The 20,687-nt window shown below is 38.3% G+C and overlaps 1 protein-coding gene across 1 annotated transcript in view; it reads right to left on the minus strand.

The window, feature by feature from the left end:
- Window positions 1–271: 271 nt before the first annotated feature.
- Window positions 272–20,687, minus strand: part of LOC139938794 (leucine-zipper-like transcriptional regulator 1) — a 61,114-nt gene continuing 40,698 nt past the window's right edge. Inside the window, exons 8-21 of the mRNA XM_071934426.1 lie at window positions 20,126–20,265; window positions 19,382–19,528; window positions 16,149–16,203; window positions 13,753–13,863; window positions 11,266–11,358; window positions 10,556–10,657; window positions 8,492–8,672; window positions 7,131–7,195; window positions 6,301–6,417; window positions 4,879–5,047; window positions 4,362–4,546; window positions 4,128–4,225; window positions 3,403–3,589; window positions 272–2,353 (exon numbers count right to left, since the gene is read on the minus strand). Coding sequence (XP_071790527.1) covers window positions 2,183–2,353; window positions 3,403–3,589; window positions 4,128–4,225; window positions 4,362–4,546; window positions 4,879–5,047; window positions 6,301–6,417; window positions 7,131–7,195; window positions 8,492–8,672; window positions 10,556–10,657; window positions 11,266–11,358; window positions 13,753–13,863; window positions 16,149–16,203; window positions 19,382–19,528; window positions 20,126–20,265 — 1,821 coding nt within the window. The 3' untranslated portion in view covers window positions 272–2,182. The remainder of the gene's footprint in view (window positions 2,354–3,402; window positions 3,590–4,127; window positions 4,226–4,361; window positions 4,547–4,878; window positions 5,048–6,300; window positions 6,418–7,130; window positions 7,196–8,491; window positions 8,673–10,555; window positions 10,658–11,265; window positions 11,359–13,752; window positions 13,864–16,148; window positions 16,204–19,381; window positions 19,529–20,125; window positions 20,266–20,687) is intronic.

Below are 20,687 nucleotides of genomic sequence, written 5' to 3' on the forward strand. Positions count from 1 at the left end.
TTAAAGGAAATAATTTAGCGAGATAATAACCTTTCCCTCCCATTGAAAAAAAAAAAATATATATATTTTTCTTGACTTTTTGGAAATGTTAAGACCCTGTTTCTAAAGAAGTAGGCCCATGGGGAACAAGACAAAAAAAGGCAGCATGATAAAAATGTATCCCACCATAACAAGTTTTCAACGTGTCATAGTTTGACGACCAATATCCAAATAAATTTAAAAATTTCTGACAAAGACAAATACTTAAAAAATATTTTATTTACTCTAATAATTAATGTACACATAAATACATTTCTTACATGCAAGTTCTTAATACTTATTTACAAAATAAAATGATACCAGGAAAATGTTAAAAATTAATTCTGTTTAATCTTCATAGTGGACATGATTAGGCAACTCCAACTTTAAAGTTTTAAGTTTCAGCATATAATAGACTACAAAAGCTTGTTACAAATAAGAAAGATCTTGATAAATCCAGGACGAATCCTTGACGGCAAAATATAACAATATTCATGTTTCCTTATAATAAACCTTTATTACGCGGTCACCATCTTGGTCATGTTTCCTGTTTCCATAACAGTATCGGATGCTAACTTGCATTGTGCAAAACACAGCACCAGACTGATATTTTGTCCAGCCTCAGTTTGGTTACAATGAGTTGGAATGGAGTAAAACCAAGATGACCACACCGTGATTAAAGGAACACGTTGCCTTGGATCGGTCGAGTTGGTCTTTGAAAAGCGTTTGTAACTGTTTTTTTATGAAGTGCATATAAGTAGAAAGATGTTGTAAAAGTAGAATACAATGATCCACACAAAAAACATGCCTCGAAACTGTAGGGTTTTCCTTTTACCTCGTCGACTAACACTGTCGGCCATTTATGGAGTCCCCATGAATGGCCGACCGTGTTAGTTTGCGCCGTAAAAGGAAAACCACGCAATTTTGAGGCAAACTTGTGTGGATAATTGAATTCTACTTTTAAAACATCTTTCCAACCATATGCATTTTATAAAAATGGTTACAAACGCTCAGGTACAGACAAGTTAAATTAAATAAAGGCAAGATCTATTTGGCTTTATTTTAGAAGTTTCTCTTTGAGATACTCAAACCACACAGAAATTCCTCCTCACAACTAACAAGTTTTCAAAAATTAACTGCAAATTTCTGTTCATCAAGCAGTTTGAGCTGATAAAAACCCAAGTTGATTTTTTGACCCTCAGAAACTTTGTTGTATAAATACTAGAAGCTGCGAAAAGAGAAGCAATATTAGGACAAGGCTCGAATTTTAGACCGCAGGCCCCAGTTTTTTGTCATGGGCCAGTAAACTTGCCCTGAAGGTCTTATTCAATTGAATAACATCACACGTACTTCACTGTGTTTACATACACATCAAATTGTTATTGATATAGGTCAATTTTGTTTGTAACAGGTACTTAGGTCACAAGAAATTAATTAATGAGCATGCTGATACGCCAGCTCATCTCAGCGCTTTGGTAAAAGCAATGGGGACAAGCAGAAATCTCACTGGCATGTTTAAACCCTTTTCTTCATATAATGCATCCGCAAACTTTACGATCATATCTTTCTAACCCAGCATGCTTCTTCATGCATGAATCTCGTGCAGCCAATTTCACGAAACGCTAGGATTAATCCTAACTCGGATAAGTTACCCGTCCAAACTTTGGAGTTTGGTGAAATCGACGGCAGGTACCTTGTAGGGTGTTTACCAGTTTTCTGGTCTGTATTTGTCTGGCGTGCACGCCCACAGTGCATGGGATGGTTCTTCAATGGCTTGTTGCTTACTGTTGAGAATCTCCTGGTACCTTGTAGGGTGTTTACCAGTTTTCTGGTCTGTATTTGTCTGGCGTGCACGCCCACAATGCATGGGATGGTTCTGCAATGGCTTGTTGCTTACTGTTGAGAATCTCCTGGTACCTTGTAGGGTGTTTACCAGTTTTCTGGTCTGTATTTGTCTGGCGTGCATGCCCACAGTGCATGGGATGGTTCTGCAATGGCTTGTTGCTTCTGGTTGACCTTCTGTTGAGAATCTTCTGGTACATTGTAGAGTGTTTACCAGTTTTCTGGTCCGTATTTGTCTGGCGTGCACGCCCACAGTGCATGGGATGGTTCTTCTATGGCTTGTTGCTTACTGTTGAGAATCTCCTGGTACCTTGTAGGGTATTTACCAGTTTTCTGGTCCGTATTTGTCTGGCGTGCATGCCCATAGTGCATGGGACGGTTCTTCAATGGCTTGTTGCTTCTGGTTAACCTTCTGAAGTCTTGAAGCTAACGCCATGATTATCTCAAAGAGTAGATTGTGACTCAAGCTCTTCATGCGTGGATTCTCTGCCACCTGGTAAATTAGCAAATAAATATAATTATTTCCAGTTCAAAGTAAACGTATAGTTAAAGAGTTTTGATTCCTTTTATAGACCAAGTTTTTGGCCATTTACAATGACAATAAAGACACTGGACACTATTGGTAATTGTCAAAGACTAGTCTTCTCACTTGGTGTATCTCAACATGCATAAAATAACAAACCTGTGAAAATTTGAGCTCAAACGGTCGTCGAAGTTGCGAGATAATAATAAAAGAAAAAACACCCTTGTCACACGAAGTTGTGTGCTTTCAGATGCTTGATTTTGAGACCTCAAATCCTAAATCTGAGGTCTCTAAATCAAATTCGTGAAAATTTCTCACAATGTTTTATACTATCAACCTCTCCCCATAACTCGATACCAAGTAAGGTTTTATGCTAATAATTATTTTGAGTAATTACCAAAAGTGTTCACTGCCTTTAATCCCTACTCATTGTGAATGAAGATGTACGTAACACAATTAACCTGTAGAAGTTTCAGCTTATAAGTCGTCAAGTTAACAAAACAAAAAAAACAATTAAAATCAAAGAGTAACATTTTCAAGAGAGCCCCGCATTCTCTTGTACTAAAACACAAACAATATTTTCTTGAAACTGTGTTCCTCATTTCTCAAAAACTCCAGCCCTTCTAAAAAAAAAAAAACATACCTAAAGACCAGTATTCTCAATTGGCGCATCCCAACATGCATAAAAAACAACAATTCTGTGAACATTTTGACTCAATTGGTCATCAAAGTTGTGAAAGAATAATGAAAGAAAAACACCCTTGTTGCACAAATTTGTGTACTTTCAGATGCCTAATAAAAGGCTTCAGTACTGACTATCTTTCAATATACGAATGAGAAACTACCTCTTTCTCAAAAACTATGTTAATTCAGAGGGAGTCATTTCTCACAATGTTTTATACTATCAACAGCTCTCTCATTGCTCGTTACCAAATAAATTGTTATGCTAACTTTGAGTAATTACTAAGTGGCCAGTGCCTTTAAGGAACCAAAAACATCTGCACCAACTGCATAAATACCTTGGTGAAGTTCCTAACGATGATCTTCAAGGCGTGGTCTTTCATATCCTTCGCTCCAACTCTATCAGCAGCGTCTAGGATCTGTACTACATTCTGCACAGATATATTGATCTCAAGGTTCTCTTTGCAGAACGCCTGCAGGCGGTTGTTACAAAAACTGTAGTAGTCTGGTGCCGAGAAGAGATATCTGGGAGGAGATTTGTCAAGGAACATCAAATGAATTCCATCTTGGTTTGCAAAATCTAAATAGTTTGTGATCACTTTGTTTATGTGTGACCAGAATGATGGTAAGACAAGCCTGGCTGATGCTTGGTGGTAATCCAGCCTTTGTTTGTTTGTTTGTTTGTTTGTTTGTTTAGATGATCTCAGCAAACTCCCACAAGGGGATATAAATGCCAAGCTTACAACAGCCAGTCTCTCTCATACAAACATTGGTTTGACGGCTATTATAATGAAGTGACAAGTCAAGAAGGTGTGATTCTGTAACTATACAGCAATACTTATTCTAGTACTTCCGAAATCAGGGATTGGCTTGGTAGGAATTAAATCTACATCCGTGTGATTGCAAAGTCCTGCTTTTTAACCACTTGACCACTGAGGCAGTTGCAAGTGACAGCAGACTTTAAAAGATCGGCCACAAAATCTTCACAGATTGAAATTAATACTTAAATCGATAAATTTGCTGGTTCTGTGGAAGCATTTTTCTGATACAATGCAAAGGATACAGAGAGTCCTCTGGTGGCATAGAGACAGCACCGTAGTAGATGTAGTGCAGTAGAGAATCAAACGCCTGTCTGGATGGGATCATATCACCAATGCTAATCTGTAGAGAGACAATAAATAGGTCTCAGTCAAAGGAACTGAACACGTTTGGTAATTGTCAAAGACTAGTGTTCTCACTGGGTGTATCTCATCATAAGCATAAAATAAATGAAAACTTGGTCAGCCATTGTTCTTACATTCACAGTGTCATCTTCCGTCATAAAGGATCTAAACATTGCCTCAAAGAAGCTGCTTCTAGCTGCGAGTACAGCTTTGTGGGCCGGTATCGGTTTGCCATCCAGCATCAGGGTGATGTCTGCATACTCCTGTCCGAGTTTACCCTTTAAGAAAGACTCCATGTCTTGCTCTAGAGATGTCTCAACTGAAAACAGGATGGAAGAAGAAAATATTTAAAGACAGTGGACACTATTGGTAATTGTCAAAGACCAGTATTCTCACTTGTGTCACAACATATGTATATATAAAAAAAATAAAAAAAATGTGAAAAATTGAACTCAATTGGTCGTTGAAGTTGCGAGATAATAATGGAAGAAAAACACACTTGTCACGTTGTGTGCTTTCAGATGCTTGATTCCGGGACCTAAAAATCTAATTCGGAGGTCTTGAAATCAAATTCGTGGAAAATGACTTCTTTCTCAAAAACTACGTTATTTCAGAACCGTTATTCACAACGTTTCATACCCAATCACTCACATGATTTATTAAAATCAGGCATCTTCTCATGCTGGTAAGGCCTTCCTGATGCTAGCTGCCTCCTTCGGACTACCTCTACCATCAGTGGTTGACTCAGACATTCAAACTCTTTGCTCATCACGATGGTGCTGTAGTTGCTCTCCTTCACTACAAAGTTCATGCAGAATTCCTGCCGACGACATCATCACAACATTGAGAGATTGGAAAGCTTTGCGGTAACACCATGTAATAACTATCTCTAATGAGTTGGGGTGGTTCTGAAAAGAACTGCTTGTTTCAACTCGACGTTTCGATCAGTATGCTCTGATCGTCTTCTTGCTCCAGAGCATACTGATCAAACTGTCAAGTTGAAACCAACGGTTCTTTTCAGAACCACCCCAACTTATTAGAGATAGCCATTACATGGTGTTACCGCAATCCTACCCAAATCTTATTTTCACCATGCAAAGTTTCAAATCCTACTTAATTGAGAGATAAGTCGGAGGGTATCCATTATTAAAGGGTTTAGGTACTTTTTGTACACCACACAACACAAACATCTACAGATTTATATAAATATTCAAAGATAATGATGATAGAAAGCTTCCCTTAAAATATTGCTTGCTGAGGTGCTATAGTTTTTGAGAAATTAGAGAAACAATTTCACGAAATAGTTTTTGCGCCAGTGAGACGTAAATTATTTATGTTCAACGGATTTACGTGACTCTCCTGAAAACATTGCTCTGTGATTTTATTTTTCTTCTCTAAAAAAATTGACAACTAATGAGGCTGAAACTTCTACAGTCTTCATTCACAGTGAGTATGGATTAATGTCATGGCCAAAAACTTACAAAAGGTATCAAAACCCTTTAATTAATACTGGATTCTTTTATCGTACTTTATCACACTCCTAGGGGCATATCCAGGGGCCAATTTCATAGAGCTGCTCAAGCAAAAATTTGCTTACCGTTACTGGCCAAAATTTCATGCCATATACATTGCTTATGACTAGTATTTAGCTGTTGCTTACTTAGCATAACAATTGAGTGGAGTCTTGGCCGGTAATCTGATTTTACTAAGCAATGTTTTGTGCTTAAGCAGCTCTATGAAATTGGGCCCAGAGCTGGCACATGCATGAAACCAAAGTAATACAAAGCATAAAGCTGAACACCAACCAAAGTATTTTTTACTATTGGTGGCGTTAATTTTCAAATCTATAGTCTGGTGCTTGAAAGTATGCATAAATAGTGACTAGGAGAATAGGTCCCATGGAAACATTGAACAGCCTGTCGTATCTCCACCTAATATTAGGCCGTGTCCGAAACGGCGACTTCGGCTACAGCTACGGCTAGATCGCGCGCGTCTGCCTATTCTTCAACACTGGTAGACGCGCTGATCTAGACGTAGCTGTAGCCGAAGTCGTCGTTTCGGACACAGCCTTACCTTTATTAAGTCCAGCTTGAGTTTGCTTGCTCCTTGCAAAACTTGCAGCACATTGCAGTGTGTGATTGAGACTGATAGGTAGTGAATGCACATGTGCTCTAGACGGCTCATTGAGAACTGTGTTTAAAAAAAAAAACCATAGATACAAACATTAAAAATTGTATTGCCCGATATTCACCAAAATAAATTTTATAAAAATTGAATCTGAAAGATTCCTTCCATACAATGCTGCTTCACAATAAGAAACATACAAAAACTGTATGCCATAGTATAGACAGTGCACAAAATAAATAATTATAAATATTTTTTTAATATATTATTGCTGATGGTAGTGGAAGTGATTTAATGTTGGGCTCCTGACAATGATAGACTTTTTGGTTTTAAATTAACTCACACTTATCAATAGACCGTTCCCATGAAATATGTAAATTGCACGTAGCGCGTGCGCACTTACGCTTTGGTTGGCAAAATGAAGGAACATCGCGCTGTTTTGTACACGGCAAATGGCTGCGTGACGCAGACGCGATTGCGCGTCTGCTTAGTGCATAACTCTATAACTTTATGGCGTTTGCCAACCAACAGGGTCTGTGCGCATGTGTGAATGTAATTAGCATATTTCATGGGAAGGTTCCATTGGTTCACTTACTTAATTAAAAGCTTCAAACTTTCTCAAATCTATTAAAATAGCTATTTAAAACTTCAATCTAAATTTTCAAGTCAAATTGGACCAATAAGCAGGAGGTTGCAGGTTCAAGTCCCACTTTAGTAAATTTGTCTTTGTTCCCAAAAATATAATGAGAATTTGTTACAAGTGTTAGTTAGGTATTTACCTCCAGAGCGAGTTTGTAAACATCCATTAGAAGGAGCAGGAATTCTGTGGTCTTGTCTGAAGAGTCTGGAAAACAAAACAATGAGAAACAAATAGAAATATTTCAATCTGACTTAACTGGTCACTAACAAATAAAAAAATAACTATATTGAAGGAACATTACAGAATTGGTTTTTGCTAACAAAACATTTGTTGGCAGTGTAAGCACTTTGTAATCCATCATATACATAAACTGACACACCTGTAGAATTTTGAGATCGATCGGCCATCTGGGTCACGAAAGAATAGTGAAAAACCGATAACAAATTTTGCATTGCATCGATGCCAAAACAAAAATGAATAAAATGCTCACTCCAAACTCCAAACGCGAAATTAGATTATTTATTTCTCATCAAATATGACATTTAAGACAGATATATTTCAAGGGATGTTTTCTACCATCATCATCATTAGACCGCGTAAGTTTTACGTAAATCTGTGATCTTCACGATTTTTGTTTCTTACCAATTTTTCCTTGGAAAAAAGAGGGATAATTTCATTGTACATTGACTGACCTATATGTGAACATACATAGCAGGCCTTAGTAAACTTTTCAGGCTAATTGATCATAATTTTCAGATTTTTCCCAAGGGCAAATCTGAAATCAGACTAAAATGGGAAGAGTATCGTACCTGTGAATAAAATACAAAATGTTTGCATCAAAAGAATAAAGTTTCACTTAAAGGCAGTGGACACTATTGGTAATTACTCAAAATAATTATTGGCATAAAACCTTTCTTAGTCACGGAGAGGTTGATGGTATAAAACGATGTGAGAAACGGCTCCATTGGAAGTGCCATGGTTTTCAAGAAAGAAGTAATTTTCCACGAATTTGATTTCGAGACCTCAGATTTACAATGTAGAATATGAGGTCTCGAAATCAACCATCTAAATCTGTGACAAGGGTTATTTTTCTGTCATTATTATCACGCAACTTCGATGACCGATTGAGCTCAAATTTTCACAAGTTTGTTATTTATATGCATATGTTGAGATACACCAACTGTGAAGGCTAGTCTTTGACAATTACCAATAGTGTCCACTGCCTTTAAATGTAGGGTCATACGTACAGTATTAAAAAAATCAATATGGTTGGGACCAACTTGGTCCGGAAGTTTGAATATAAGCAAAACTTACACAGCCTACAATATAGTCTGGTTAAGTGTTGACTTTATCACAAGTTTGTTCTTATTCAGGATTAGTGATAAGGAAACACCACACAGGATTCCAACCATGTTATAAAAAGACTAAACCCCTTCATCGAGATTCTTTCATCAGGGATTTCTGATCAGAGGTTCTGTGATCCAGACGATGGATTCTTACTTTGTATGCCTTGTGGTCTGTGATCCGCTTTGTCTGTATACACAAACCATAGCAACAACTGGAATGCTTCCGGCCTCGTATTCTTGATGGGAATCTGCAGAGATTTCTTCAAGTTTTTGCCCTTGCGGACTTCTTCATCTCTTTCTGGACTTGAAATACTCTCATCTGGAGCACTTTCACCCTGAAAAAGAAAACAAAAATTGTTTTCAAAAAAAAGGTGATCTGGCTGCCACTTCCTAGGTTGTATTATAAACTTGGTTGTGGCTACACAGCAGTTAACGGTTTCATAGCTTTTGACTGGCATCCCCTAAACAGATATATTAACAATACACGGAGACCGCCAACATAGAGCTAAATACCCCAGTTGGTAGAGCGTTGGAATGTTAATCCAGAGATTGTTGGTTCAAATTCCGCTTTAGTCAACTTGTCTTTGTTCAACCCCAAATCATTTAAAATTCATCTAATCAGTTCCCCTGTGATTTATTATTTGATTCGATCAGGGCAGGCTAGTAAAATTTTTCAGATGACCAAAACAGTTTGACATGGTTGAAGTCAAAGCCATCTCTAATAAATCACACAGAGTGTACCCAGTTCTCAAAAAGCACCCATTATACACTTACTGCAGGTAATGCACCTATTAAAGTTTGTTATGGCTGGCTGCAGATTGAAGCCAATGGCTAACCCCCTTCTCATAACGACTTGATGGCTTTATGGTCCTATCCGAAGGCAGAAAGCAATTATGCTTAGATGTCTTTCTTAAAGACAGAAGGGGTCATGAACAAGACCCAAATCCACAGTTTGACACTGAACACCAGAATGCAAGTCCGGCTGATTTACATGTATAGACACAGTTATAAAGAAAGATGCAAGAAAGGTTACATGTGAAAGTCTCTTCTGAATACAGTGCATGAGAAAACAGCAAAAAAATGTGATGGTACAGTATTTTCATAAGAACGTCAAATCCATCCAAGTTTTGCGAGGTGACAGCGGGTACCAACCGCGTCTCTGACTACTACTGCATAATTACTGCACACTGTAGGTGTTTTGTGCATGAACAACTCTTTGTAACAGGGGTGGTAAAAGTGCACGGTGCTTGATCACAACAACTGTCTCTACCCTCGCAGGTACCCATTTATACTCCTGGGTGATGAGAAGCAATTCTTGCTCAAGGACACAAGTGTCATAACCGGGATTCAAACCCACACTCTGATGACTTAAAGAGCCAATAAAGGATGATCTCAATATGTCAACTATTACCTTTTTATGGCCAAATAGACATCACAGATACCGGTTAATAACCATTTTACTATCAAAATTTGCATTTAGTAATAAATATCTCAAATCAAAAATGCACCCGGCCGCATGGCTTTTTCAGCCGAGAGTCAAAAATGGCTTATCTATTATAATGACCCTGGACGCCAGTGACGAATTTACCCTATTGGTTTTGAACACAGTTCTCCAGCTTTGGCATTTCCATACCAAATAGCCGCCACTGACGTCACGATTCCTTTGTCGCGCGGGTTTGTTTGACCCCACGTTTTTCTAAAATTTGGCTTGGAGCGTTCTGGAGAAAACCCATTTTTACCATGTTTTAACATAAGGTAAGAGACTCATTATATTTTTTATGTTTCCTGGATGGACTGCAGCTGTTAGAAAACTGTAATAACTATATATTTGAGATCATCCTTTATTGGCTGTTTAAACCACCAGAACTTGAATTTGATGCTTTAAACAACTCTGCCATGACAACATACTCTACACAAGTTGAAATTAATGAAATACAAGCATGCAAGTATGAAAATAAAAACATTAAACAAATAGCTTTACATGTCATGTTAAAAAGAGCTTTATACTTTGGTTTTGGCAAAAAGCCTGGTCAAATCGGTCTCTAACAAGTATCAAAAATTTGTATACATCAACCATTCACAGACAATGCAAAGATTCACTGATACACTATTTAAAAGCTTCTAAAACAGTGTATTTGTCTAATTTTAAATGACTGTATATTATTGATCTTCAAAAGGTTTATGTCAGGAGGAAGCTGTTCCAAGTTATTTAACTGACCTGTTCTGCCGCTTGTCTCTCTTTAGCTTGGGATATTTTGTTCCTGAGGTAGCGACATCTTGGAACAATGATGGCTGCATGTCCAGGAACTACTGTACTATTCTAAAAGAATCAAAGAGGAAATAATTATAAGTGACACAAAACAAAATCATAAGTTATCAGTTTATGTCATACGAAATACCATTGGATGATAAATTAAGTGATTTGGGGCAAAATTAAAGACAAAAATATGCCAGCTTTGGAATTGGAAGTAGCTGAAACCATTTGTGGGCAAGTGTACTAATGCAAAGACAAATGTGTTTAGCGTCCCAGCCTGCTTCCTTTTTAGGGCTGCTCCTTTTTTTTCTTTTAATGAAAAAAAAAGGATACATTTCAACGATCTCAGAAAGAAAAAAACATTATTTGAAAAATAGCCCAGCCAACCAAAACGGCAGCCAGTAATTTTGTTTGTTGTTCTTTCTTGTCTGTTAAGGAGTAAATTTTTGCACATGCCCTTGAGTAAGTACAGTTTCAAGTTTCATAGTGTAAATGTTTGTTTTACTTCAGAATAGTTTGTTATTCAGTAATTAAACAAAAAATATGTTTACTGTTATGAGCATCGACATAGCAAATTTCCATTTTATGGACAATAATTATTGAATTGAATCGAGTGGTTTTATGTGCGAGCTCTTAATTGGCAATAGTCTTCTGTAATGAAAGGGTTAACTCACCTCGCCCACAAGGAATTCCACATCAGTAAATTGCTGACTCAGCAGAAGACGTCCAAAGTCATCCTTCAGGGTACATCTTGGGTATGATGCAAACTGGAGAAGAAATAAAACCAACCACTTACATATCCACCTTGTTTAATGTCGCTTATTGTAATTGTTCTACATGTATGTCTAATTTTCCTTTGCTGTGTGTGGTCCCCCTCTTGTGCCCCTTAAGCACCTTACAAGTATTTTTTATTTTTAATGTTATACATTTCAATTAATTGCAGTTTAGTAGCACTAAGCAGAAAATAACTTTTCCTGACAATTTTTTTTGCTAAGCTCAGTACCAGCCACAAGCAATGTACAAAACTCAATATTTCTCTCAGTCAACTGGTTTTGCTGGTTGTAATAAAACAATAACAGGCTCAAGTTTATGGATTGATATAAATTTAAAATTGTCCAGGAGCATGTTTCATGGTCGAACGATATACAAAATCTCATTAAATATTATCATTATTATGGAAATTACAGAATTTCTTTGGAACTAATCTATTGGAAAAGAATAATAAATTAAACATTTTTCTTTGTTGCGTGTGTTACAAATTGGTACTAGTTTTTTTTCCTTCTCAAAGTGAAGTTGATCAGGGCCCAATTTAATAGAGCAGCTTTTAAGCACAAAAATATCTAAGTGAAACAAAACTTTTTTAAGCAGAAGGTTATCGGCCAAACTACCATATCATGTGTACAACTTGTGACTGGTATCCTGCTCATTTCTACTTAGCAGAAAACTGTAAAGCAGTATTGTCTGCTTAAAGCAGCTCTTTGAAACTAGGCTGTTTTGTGGATTCCGGCAGGACATCGAGGGCCAGCTGTCAGTGGAAAAACGAAATAGGAGACCCAGATTCAAGTTTGCTTAGAAGCCGAGGGACGGGGTTACTTGAAATAACCGTGACAAATATATGAGGTAACTTCCTCCGTGACAAACGACCAACTGACTGATGAACAGTCGCCAGAATTAGGACGACAGGAAAGAAAGCTGTGGAGAATGGGAGTACACTAGTCCCCCTTCAAGACCCTAAAGGAACATCTCTTGTGGTTTTATCTTTTAAAGAGATGTTATTTGATGATTCAAGAGATTTTAATCTAAATTATATTTCGTCCTTGGGAAAAAAGTGGTAACATTGTAGTATACAGAAATTGGGATGACAGGAAAGAACGTTGTGGAGAATGGGAGTACACTAGCCCCCCTTCAAGGTCCCAAAGGAACATCTCTTGTTTTTTTTAATGTTTTTTTTAAGAAGATGTCATATTGATGATTCAAGAGATTTTATCTAAATGATACTTGATCTTTGGGGAAAAAAAATTAGTACATTTGATAGAGTACAAGGCCTGACTGATGAACAGTCGCAAGAAATTGGGACAACAGGAAAGAACGTTGTGGAGAATGGGAGTACACTAGTCCCCCTTCAAGGTCCCAGAGGAAACATCTCTTGTGGTTTTATGTTTTAAACAGATGTCATTTCGATGATTCAAGAGAATTTGATCTAAATGATAGTTGGTCCTTTGGAAAAAAGTCAGGCCTGGAATTTCATCTTTAAAAGGACAAGGTCGTTTTCATTTTGCAAGGGCACTTCCGTTGGAAAAGCTTAACTTCTACAGGGAACTTTTCAATGGGCACCAAGGCCAAGAAAAGGTGACATTGACAGCTGTGGCTTCCGTTGCCTGCATGTAATTCTAGATCTGAAAACTAGAAGCATTTTATAGAGTAAAAGGCCTAACCTATTCAGTTGCATGGTATAGGCTTTACTACTCTTTTTCAGGCTATTTAATTTAGTCACACATTTTTTTATTTTTTTAAGCGGCCAAAAAGAACTCAGAAATCAAACTAGACTAGAAAGAATATCATGCCCGCCAACATTAGCAGCTATCAATCAGGTGGATTTTGTTTAGCAATCAGGAAGATTGCGTGTACAACAGTCAGGGATGAAAAGGATCTTTATTATGGAGATTTTGTTCACCAGAACAAGGAACGTGTATGAGACTTCTTGAAATCAGCTTAAATACCATGTCACAAGTATATTTCTGCTAAGCAGACAATTGGTAAGCAACATTTTCTGCTGCAGCACCTCTATGAAATTGGGCCAAAGGGTCGACTTTAGACCCTAAGTAGCTAACACACAACGGTGTATTTGGGTAAAAAACAAAAAATTTACAACATTTTGCTTCCCAGAATAATTTTTCCAGCCAAATTACCATGGTCTCAAGTACCATTTATGGCTGGTATTCTGCTCAATTGTGCTTAGCAGAAAATTGTCAAGCAGTATTTTCTGTTGAAGGACGTCTATGAAATTGAGCCCTGGATTTAATACTCCAGTGAGATAGAAACAATAGAAATTGAAATGAAATAAACTGAGACGGCAACTTTTCATTTTGGATAATATACATCCATAAAAGTAAGACCATGAAACTACGAACATGCCTTTGAAACAAAAGATAAAATCCTACCTGGAATCTGTACATCTCTGAGCTTCGGACGTTATTGTCGACTGCTCCGCCAAAGATAAACATCGCATCACAGATGACAGCTGCGGCATGGAACAGTCTACCTGTTGGACTCTGAGTGAACGGAAAAAAAAGGAACAAAAAGAGTAAAGAAACCAGGCTTCATTTACCTTTTCCGCCACGTGACGTTGCTACACACCTATCCCTGCCTTCAGCAAGGGAGGGGTGGATATAAACCCTTATCAACTTGATATCTAGCAGATTGCTGCTCGTCTGGAGCCAATTTCATAGAGCTGCTAAGCACACAAATTTGCTTAGCATGCAATTTCTTCCTTAATAAAAACAGGATTACCAACCAAATTTCTTCTTGTTGCATGGGGTATTCAGCTGTAGTTTGCTTATCCTGAAAATCACAGGGATATTTCGGTTGGTAATCCCGTTTTATCAAGGCAGAAATTTCACGCTAAGCAATTTTTGAGCTAAGCAGCTCTATGAAATTGGGCCCTGGTAGGTGTGTTCCGAAAGTGTTGCCTAGACGCAGACTTCCTCTTTTTCACCGTTACAGACTTATTGCATTGTCTGAGAAGTGTCTCTTGGGTAGCTATATGCACATACGGGAGTCTAAACCAAGCCTGGATGGATAATTACTAACATATGGACACTGCTTTAGGTATTAGAGAGTCCTGGATGCACTATGAATTGCGGTTTACAATGAAAACCCCATCATTGTTTTCATTCTATTCTCATTCAGATTTTCTTTAATACAAAAAAATTGGTTTGGACAAAATTAGAACAGAAAGAGAACGACTGCCTGCAGGTACCTTTGATATGTCGATTATGAGTGCTGGAATCCCACTGGTGAACAGGGAGCCAAACTAAGAAGACTGAGAATGAACACATTCCAACTGACAGGCAGCTTTCCTTAAAGGAACCTGAAATATCGCACCAAGCGTTATTCAAGCTTGACTTGTCTAATGACCGCCCTAAGGCTTTGGGTTCACCATGAAATGAATTTCATTGGTCAAGTTGATGTTGTTTTCATGATAAGGAAGCCGCTGCTCAGGTGCTTATTCAAAACAATGCATGCTGGCTATAGATACCAGCCATATAAGATTAAAGGTAAAGGCATGACACCTGGGCCCAATTTCATAAAGCCTGTAAGCACAAAAACTTGCATAGCACAGAATAGTATTGCTTAGCAGAAACAGGTTACACGCCCAAATTACATTAAGTTTGTCTTGTTGCTGGTGCCCGACTCAATTTTTGCTCAGCAAAGATTTTTTTTTAAGCAGTGTTTTCTGCTTAACAGCTTTATGAAACAGAATTCTGTGGTTAGCCATGAAATTGGGCCCAGCACATGCAGAGCTGCTTTCAAAGCAGCTACCAGTAGTTACATTTTCACTTACTAAAATTAGATTCGGGAATGAGATTGACAAATGTGACACTTCCTCCAATGCCTTTTCACAGCCTTGTCATAATTATAAAGGCAACTGTAAAACATTTGTCCGCAAAGCAATCTTTGAAACTGTAAAAACCTGCTGTAATACAATATTATTACACATTCAACGGTAGACTTCTTGGTCATGCTCCCTGAAGGCACGACTAGGATCATTATAGATCAAATTAACACATCCTGAGAACCAGACTATATTAGTAATTATGTCCCAAGCGTCTCTTTTGTGGCTCTATACCGGAGAATGAGTGTTGTAAGCGCAGAATTCGGTGGTAAGCAGAGCCATGAAGTTGGGCCCTGAAAGGACTGAAAACCAAACCCACATGCAAGGCTCAACAGGTGGGAATCGAACTGGGGTCCACAGAGGTGAAACGCAGGGAAAGAAACCACCGAGCCAAGTTGATCCTGTTATAGATAACACTGATCTTCAAATGCACACAGATTGAAGACGGTTTGGAGACGGTGGGAGACATGTTGTTCTTCATCCCTAAAGCAACTGTTACATTTATTAGCGATTAATTAAAGACACTGGACGCTAATGGTAATTGTCAAAGACGTCTTCTCACTTGCTGTATCTCAACATATGCATAAAATAACAAACCTGTGAAAATTTGAGCTCAATCGGTAGTCGAAGTTGCAAGATAATAATGAAAGAAAAGACACCCTTGTCACAGGAAGTTGTGTGCGTTCAGATGCCTGATTTCGAGACCTCAAATTCTAAATCTGAGGTCTCGAAATCAAATTCGTGGAAAGTTACTTCTTTCTCGAAAACTGTGTTACTTCAAAAGGAAGCCGTTTCACACAGTGTATTATACTATCAATAGCTCCCCATTACTTGTTACAAAGTAAGGTTTTATGCTAATAATTATTTTGAGTAATTACCAATAGTGTCCACTGCCTTCTAATATAGTCTTTTTTTCCGCGTTTGTCTGAGGTTCAACTTTACCTGACTGTCTGAGGAAACCTTAATCACTTGCCACTCTTCAGCATCCAAATCATAGCTGCGGAACCCAAGAAGAACAAACAAGCTTTATTATTCCGGAACAATTCCGCAAAGAAAAACGAAACTGAGTCACGATACCTGTAATCGTATGTCACCACTCTCATCCAATCCTGAATTCAATCACTCTTACAGAGACCAGATATGTAAGTCATGGTTTGATGATGGATTGGATGAGTGGAAGGCCCTCTTTGGAAACCACAAAACCGTGTTATTTTTCTAAGATGGCTGAACTATTGGTTTTAAAGGTTTGTTTGTATGTATATACATGTAGTATTTTTTGTAACTCTTGGTGTCTTTCTTGCTCCCCTTAAAAAAAAAAATCAGTGGTCATTTGTTGTGGCTTGAACACCATCATTTTACTTTTTCTATTCTAGTTATTGATTGCATTGTTTATTATTTTGCATGTAGCTCTTGTACCATTTTTTAAGATTAAATGCTTTTTAATACCATTGTAACATTCTAGCAATTTGGTCAGTGGCCACAAATGGCATGACAATAAACCAATACCAAACCAATACCAAACCACTGTTTGGGCTTAGGCACTGTTGGTTATTTGAAAAACATTCCCTTTCGATACAAGGTTTTAAACAGACAGATGGAGCCTAAATCGAGCTGAAGCCAAAGCTGTGGTTTCAAACAGGGCCTAATAAGGTCATGCCAAAATTGGCGTCTATGGCTAGGGCTTCGCACAACTGTTGCTAATGGTGTTGCTAAGGATGTCCAATATTTTAACGCATAATGATAATAATAATAGTAATAATTTGGGGGGCTAATCATCCTTACTCGCAGCTAAGAGCTGAATTGCGAAGGACGCGGCGCGGCGGCTACGACGTGTTCGAGAAGCAGGCATGCAAGGGCGCCTTTGGCTGCCAGCCACATCAACACATTATGACCACGGAGCACAGCCAAGATCGAAAGTGTTTGATTTTTCCTGAGGGAGGAAAAGCAGATGGTCTGGAAAACCCTCGTGGCACAGCAGAGAACCAACGCACAACTCAACTCACATATGGCCCTGACCCGGAATCGAACCGGGATCACCTTGGTGAGAGACGAAAAGCCATACCATGCCGCAATGATGCGGTGTTCCAGCTGTAGTCGTAGCCCTAGCCACCAATAGACCGATCCATTAAGCTCCGCCCCATTGCATATTGACCAATCACAACCCAATGCGCAACCAAAAAAGTTGACAATATATGCTTGGCGCACGCGGCAGAGTTGTGCAGAATGGCAATGGAGAGGCTCAAGTTTTCTTGCTCATACATGCATCGTGGGCGGGAGCCTAATGGATCAGTCCATTAAGACACAGCCTTAGGCCGTATCTGAATTAGCGTCTACAGCTTAGGCTGTTGCTAATGGTGTTGCTAAGCAGTGTTCTAGCCAGAAAAAAATTATAGGGCAGGGGCATTTAAAAAATCTTAAATTGCGAGCACGTAGCGCGACGCCATTACGGCAATCGCAATGTTTTAAACAACATCGCTTACCTTGCAGAAAAAAAATCATCACATCGGCGAATGTTTGCCGCTTGCCGCTGCAACACACACGTGAAGCCTTAGAAAAGCTGCCAAACCAATTTCTACAAAGCAACTGTAGAATGTATGCGGTTTAAGGTTGCCAACAGTGACATCATGTAGGCAAATCCTGAGTGCGATGGTTTATGACCTTGTAGGACGAGATTGGTACCTAAATATATTTTGAACAAAAACATGTGCGAATTTGCTGCTTTCATACCATGCGTGCGTGGAGTTCATGCTGCATGCTGCTATTGATGACGATGTCATGTGGCAATTTTTGAACGCTTTTTCGACGCTGTTGTGACAGCGAGACGGTAAGCAACGCTGTGAATGTGCGTCACGAAAATATTTTGGATTACAAAAAAAACAGAAAAAATAACAGAAAAACACACCAGAAGTTTTCTCACAAGTTAAAAAAACAAAGAAAAATAATTAATGTGTATTTTTATTATAGCGTATCGATAGTGCATCGGCTGATCGAAAGAGTGTCAGAACTTTTCGATAGCGTGTTGGCCCGGCACGCTATTTAATGCCTGGCTTGAACGCTGTTGCTAAGGACGTCCTATACCTCAACTCATGAGGACCCAATCTAGCTGTAGCAGCTATTTCGGACACGGCCTAAGAATCATTTTAGGTATTTATAAAACTGCTGTTGTTGTTGTGAGGTTTAGAGCTGCCAACATGGCCAAAGGCTGGCTAATATCTAGAGACCAATGTAATTAAAGATGCTATGTCAGATTTTTGGCCCCAAACATTAAAAAAAAAATTTTTTTGAGTGAATGGTATTTCACCTGCTCTAACGAAAAAAAAGTTTAACTTTTACTTTTAATGGTCAGGAACCATGACAAAAATTTAAAACGTTTCTTATAAAACACATAAGAATTGGTCACGTGATGCATTGTCGGGATCCCGACAAAAACAAATTTTGAGCACTTTATTTCACTGCTACTAATGTATAATTGGCGGACTTTTTCGAGCAATGGCTCAATTGAAAGCTTGTAACTTTCTCGACCTCCATCAAAATACCTATTGAATTTTAAATAAAACATTTGGGTCAAATCGGCAAAAAATCTGACATAGCATCTTTAACAGTAAAAACCACATCTAACAATTCTTATTTGGCAACAGTAAGACGACTAACACAGAGGAACCATAAACTCCATAGCAATGAAAACAAGGGCCCAATTTCATAGAGCTGCTTTCGGTAAGCACATTTTTGTGCTTACTGCACTGTAGCAGAAATGTTAGCTTAGGTGTAAGCATATTTCACAGGTGAGCAACAAAACTAGGCAGTCATCTTGCGCGTTCACAATGGATTCGCATTGTGAAGTCTGTGTTAATCTTTATTGTGCAGTGAGCAATAAATAGAAGGTTACATTAATATGCTTTTTATGTAGTATGGATAGCAGCGCAATGAAATGGAAACTCGCCTGCTAAACACAAAATCGGCCGTTGTATTGTATCTGTGCACTTCTTCATTGAGAAAATTCATGTGAGTAGCCATTTTTGGCTGTATGGAAAATTTATCAGAATTCATCAGTTACAGTTTGTCCAATATGAAAATAAAAGAATAAATATGCTTGAGAATAAAATGACTGCAGCCTTTGGGAAAGGCGTCTTATAAATATCAACATTAACATCCCCCAAAGGGTTTACATAACTTACAAGTATTGGTCACTTGGCAGAGTGTTATCTGCTGCTCCTCCAAAAACATATAGATGGCGTTCATGGGCCACCATAGTGTGACCATAGCGGCGCTGGGGCGGTGGTGGGGTACCCTTCAAGACATGGTCTGACTGAATCTTTCTCCATCTGAAGTGAAAAACATCAAATCAAGTTGTAGATTGAATAAGGGATTAAAAGAGTGGCGAAGAGTTATTCAAGAGCCGTTTAAGAAAGAGTCACTAATCTTTTATTCCTATTCATAAATGCCTTTTTGTTAAATTAAAAAGCGAAAAAAATGTCACAATTATAGACAATCTGTTTCTTTAGCGAATTTTTGAAGTTGACATTTCCAGAGGCAGTTTGAATCCTATAGAAATTAAATGACACAGAGCCAAAAATATCTGATGAGTACTGTGCCTGACTTCCTCAATAATTCTGACTCAACTTTCCAGCTGTGAAATATAGAAGTTCTAGGTTTTGTAATATTCATCAAATGATTCAAATGAGTTCTCCCTTTTCTATTACATGTACATGACCATTAGGGAACTGCTGCTAATCCACAATCCTCCAGGGGCCAAGTATCATATATAGCTGAGCACAACAATAAAAAAAAGTATACACTTTCCAGCAAAAAAACCTGCAGAACTGATAAGCCTGAACTGATAAGTGTATCGGTTGCCATAGCAATAAAAAACACACCAAAATACTCATTTCCAATCAATCTTATAAAAGATGGTACCTCACCTCTTCTCCATGAAACAGAACCTGTATAGGTCATTGGTGATCTTGGCGCCACTCTGTCCGGAGAAGACGAACATGCTGTCCCTGGCCACAGCCACAGGGAAGTTGCAACAGGTCGGGGGATTGTCACCTTCCTGTTGAATCTAAAACGCAAAAAAAAGAAGAAAAAAAGTTACAATTGGGAATGAAATCGTCACACTACAAAAAGACTCATTCCCAGAGCAGCTGTCATACAATGGTAAACATGTGGGAGATTCCGACTGTGACTTTTGTTTCTAAAAACAAGTCTGCATGCTTATAACCTTTTGAAATGTGTTTGATGGCTCAATACTCTTCGCGGCATATGCTCAGACAAAGCATACATTTGTCTATTAGGTCATCCTACGCTGCACTTTTCCCCAATCCACACAGAGTGACCCTTTGAGACTATACAGCTGACCTTATCAAAGGTCGTTTAAGGTCATCAAGGGAAGACAATTATCATTGTACGGCCTCTGTTTGCCGAGTTTATTAAGCAGGCAATGAAGACCTTAGTCTGGCCCATGGAGTCTCTTAGCATGCAATC

This window comes from Asterias amurensis, chromosome 6 (genome assembly GCF_032118995.1).
Source record: "Asterias amurensis chromosome 6, ASM3211899v1".
Classification (NCBI taxonomy): domain Eukaryota; kingdom Metazoa; phylum Echinodermata; class Asteroidea; order Forcipulatida; family Asteriidae; genus Asterias; species Asterias amurensis.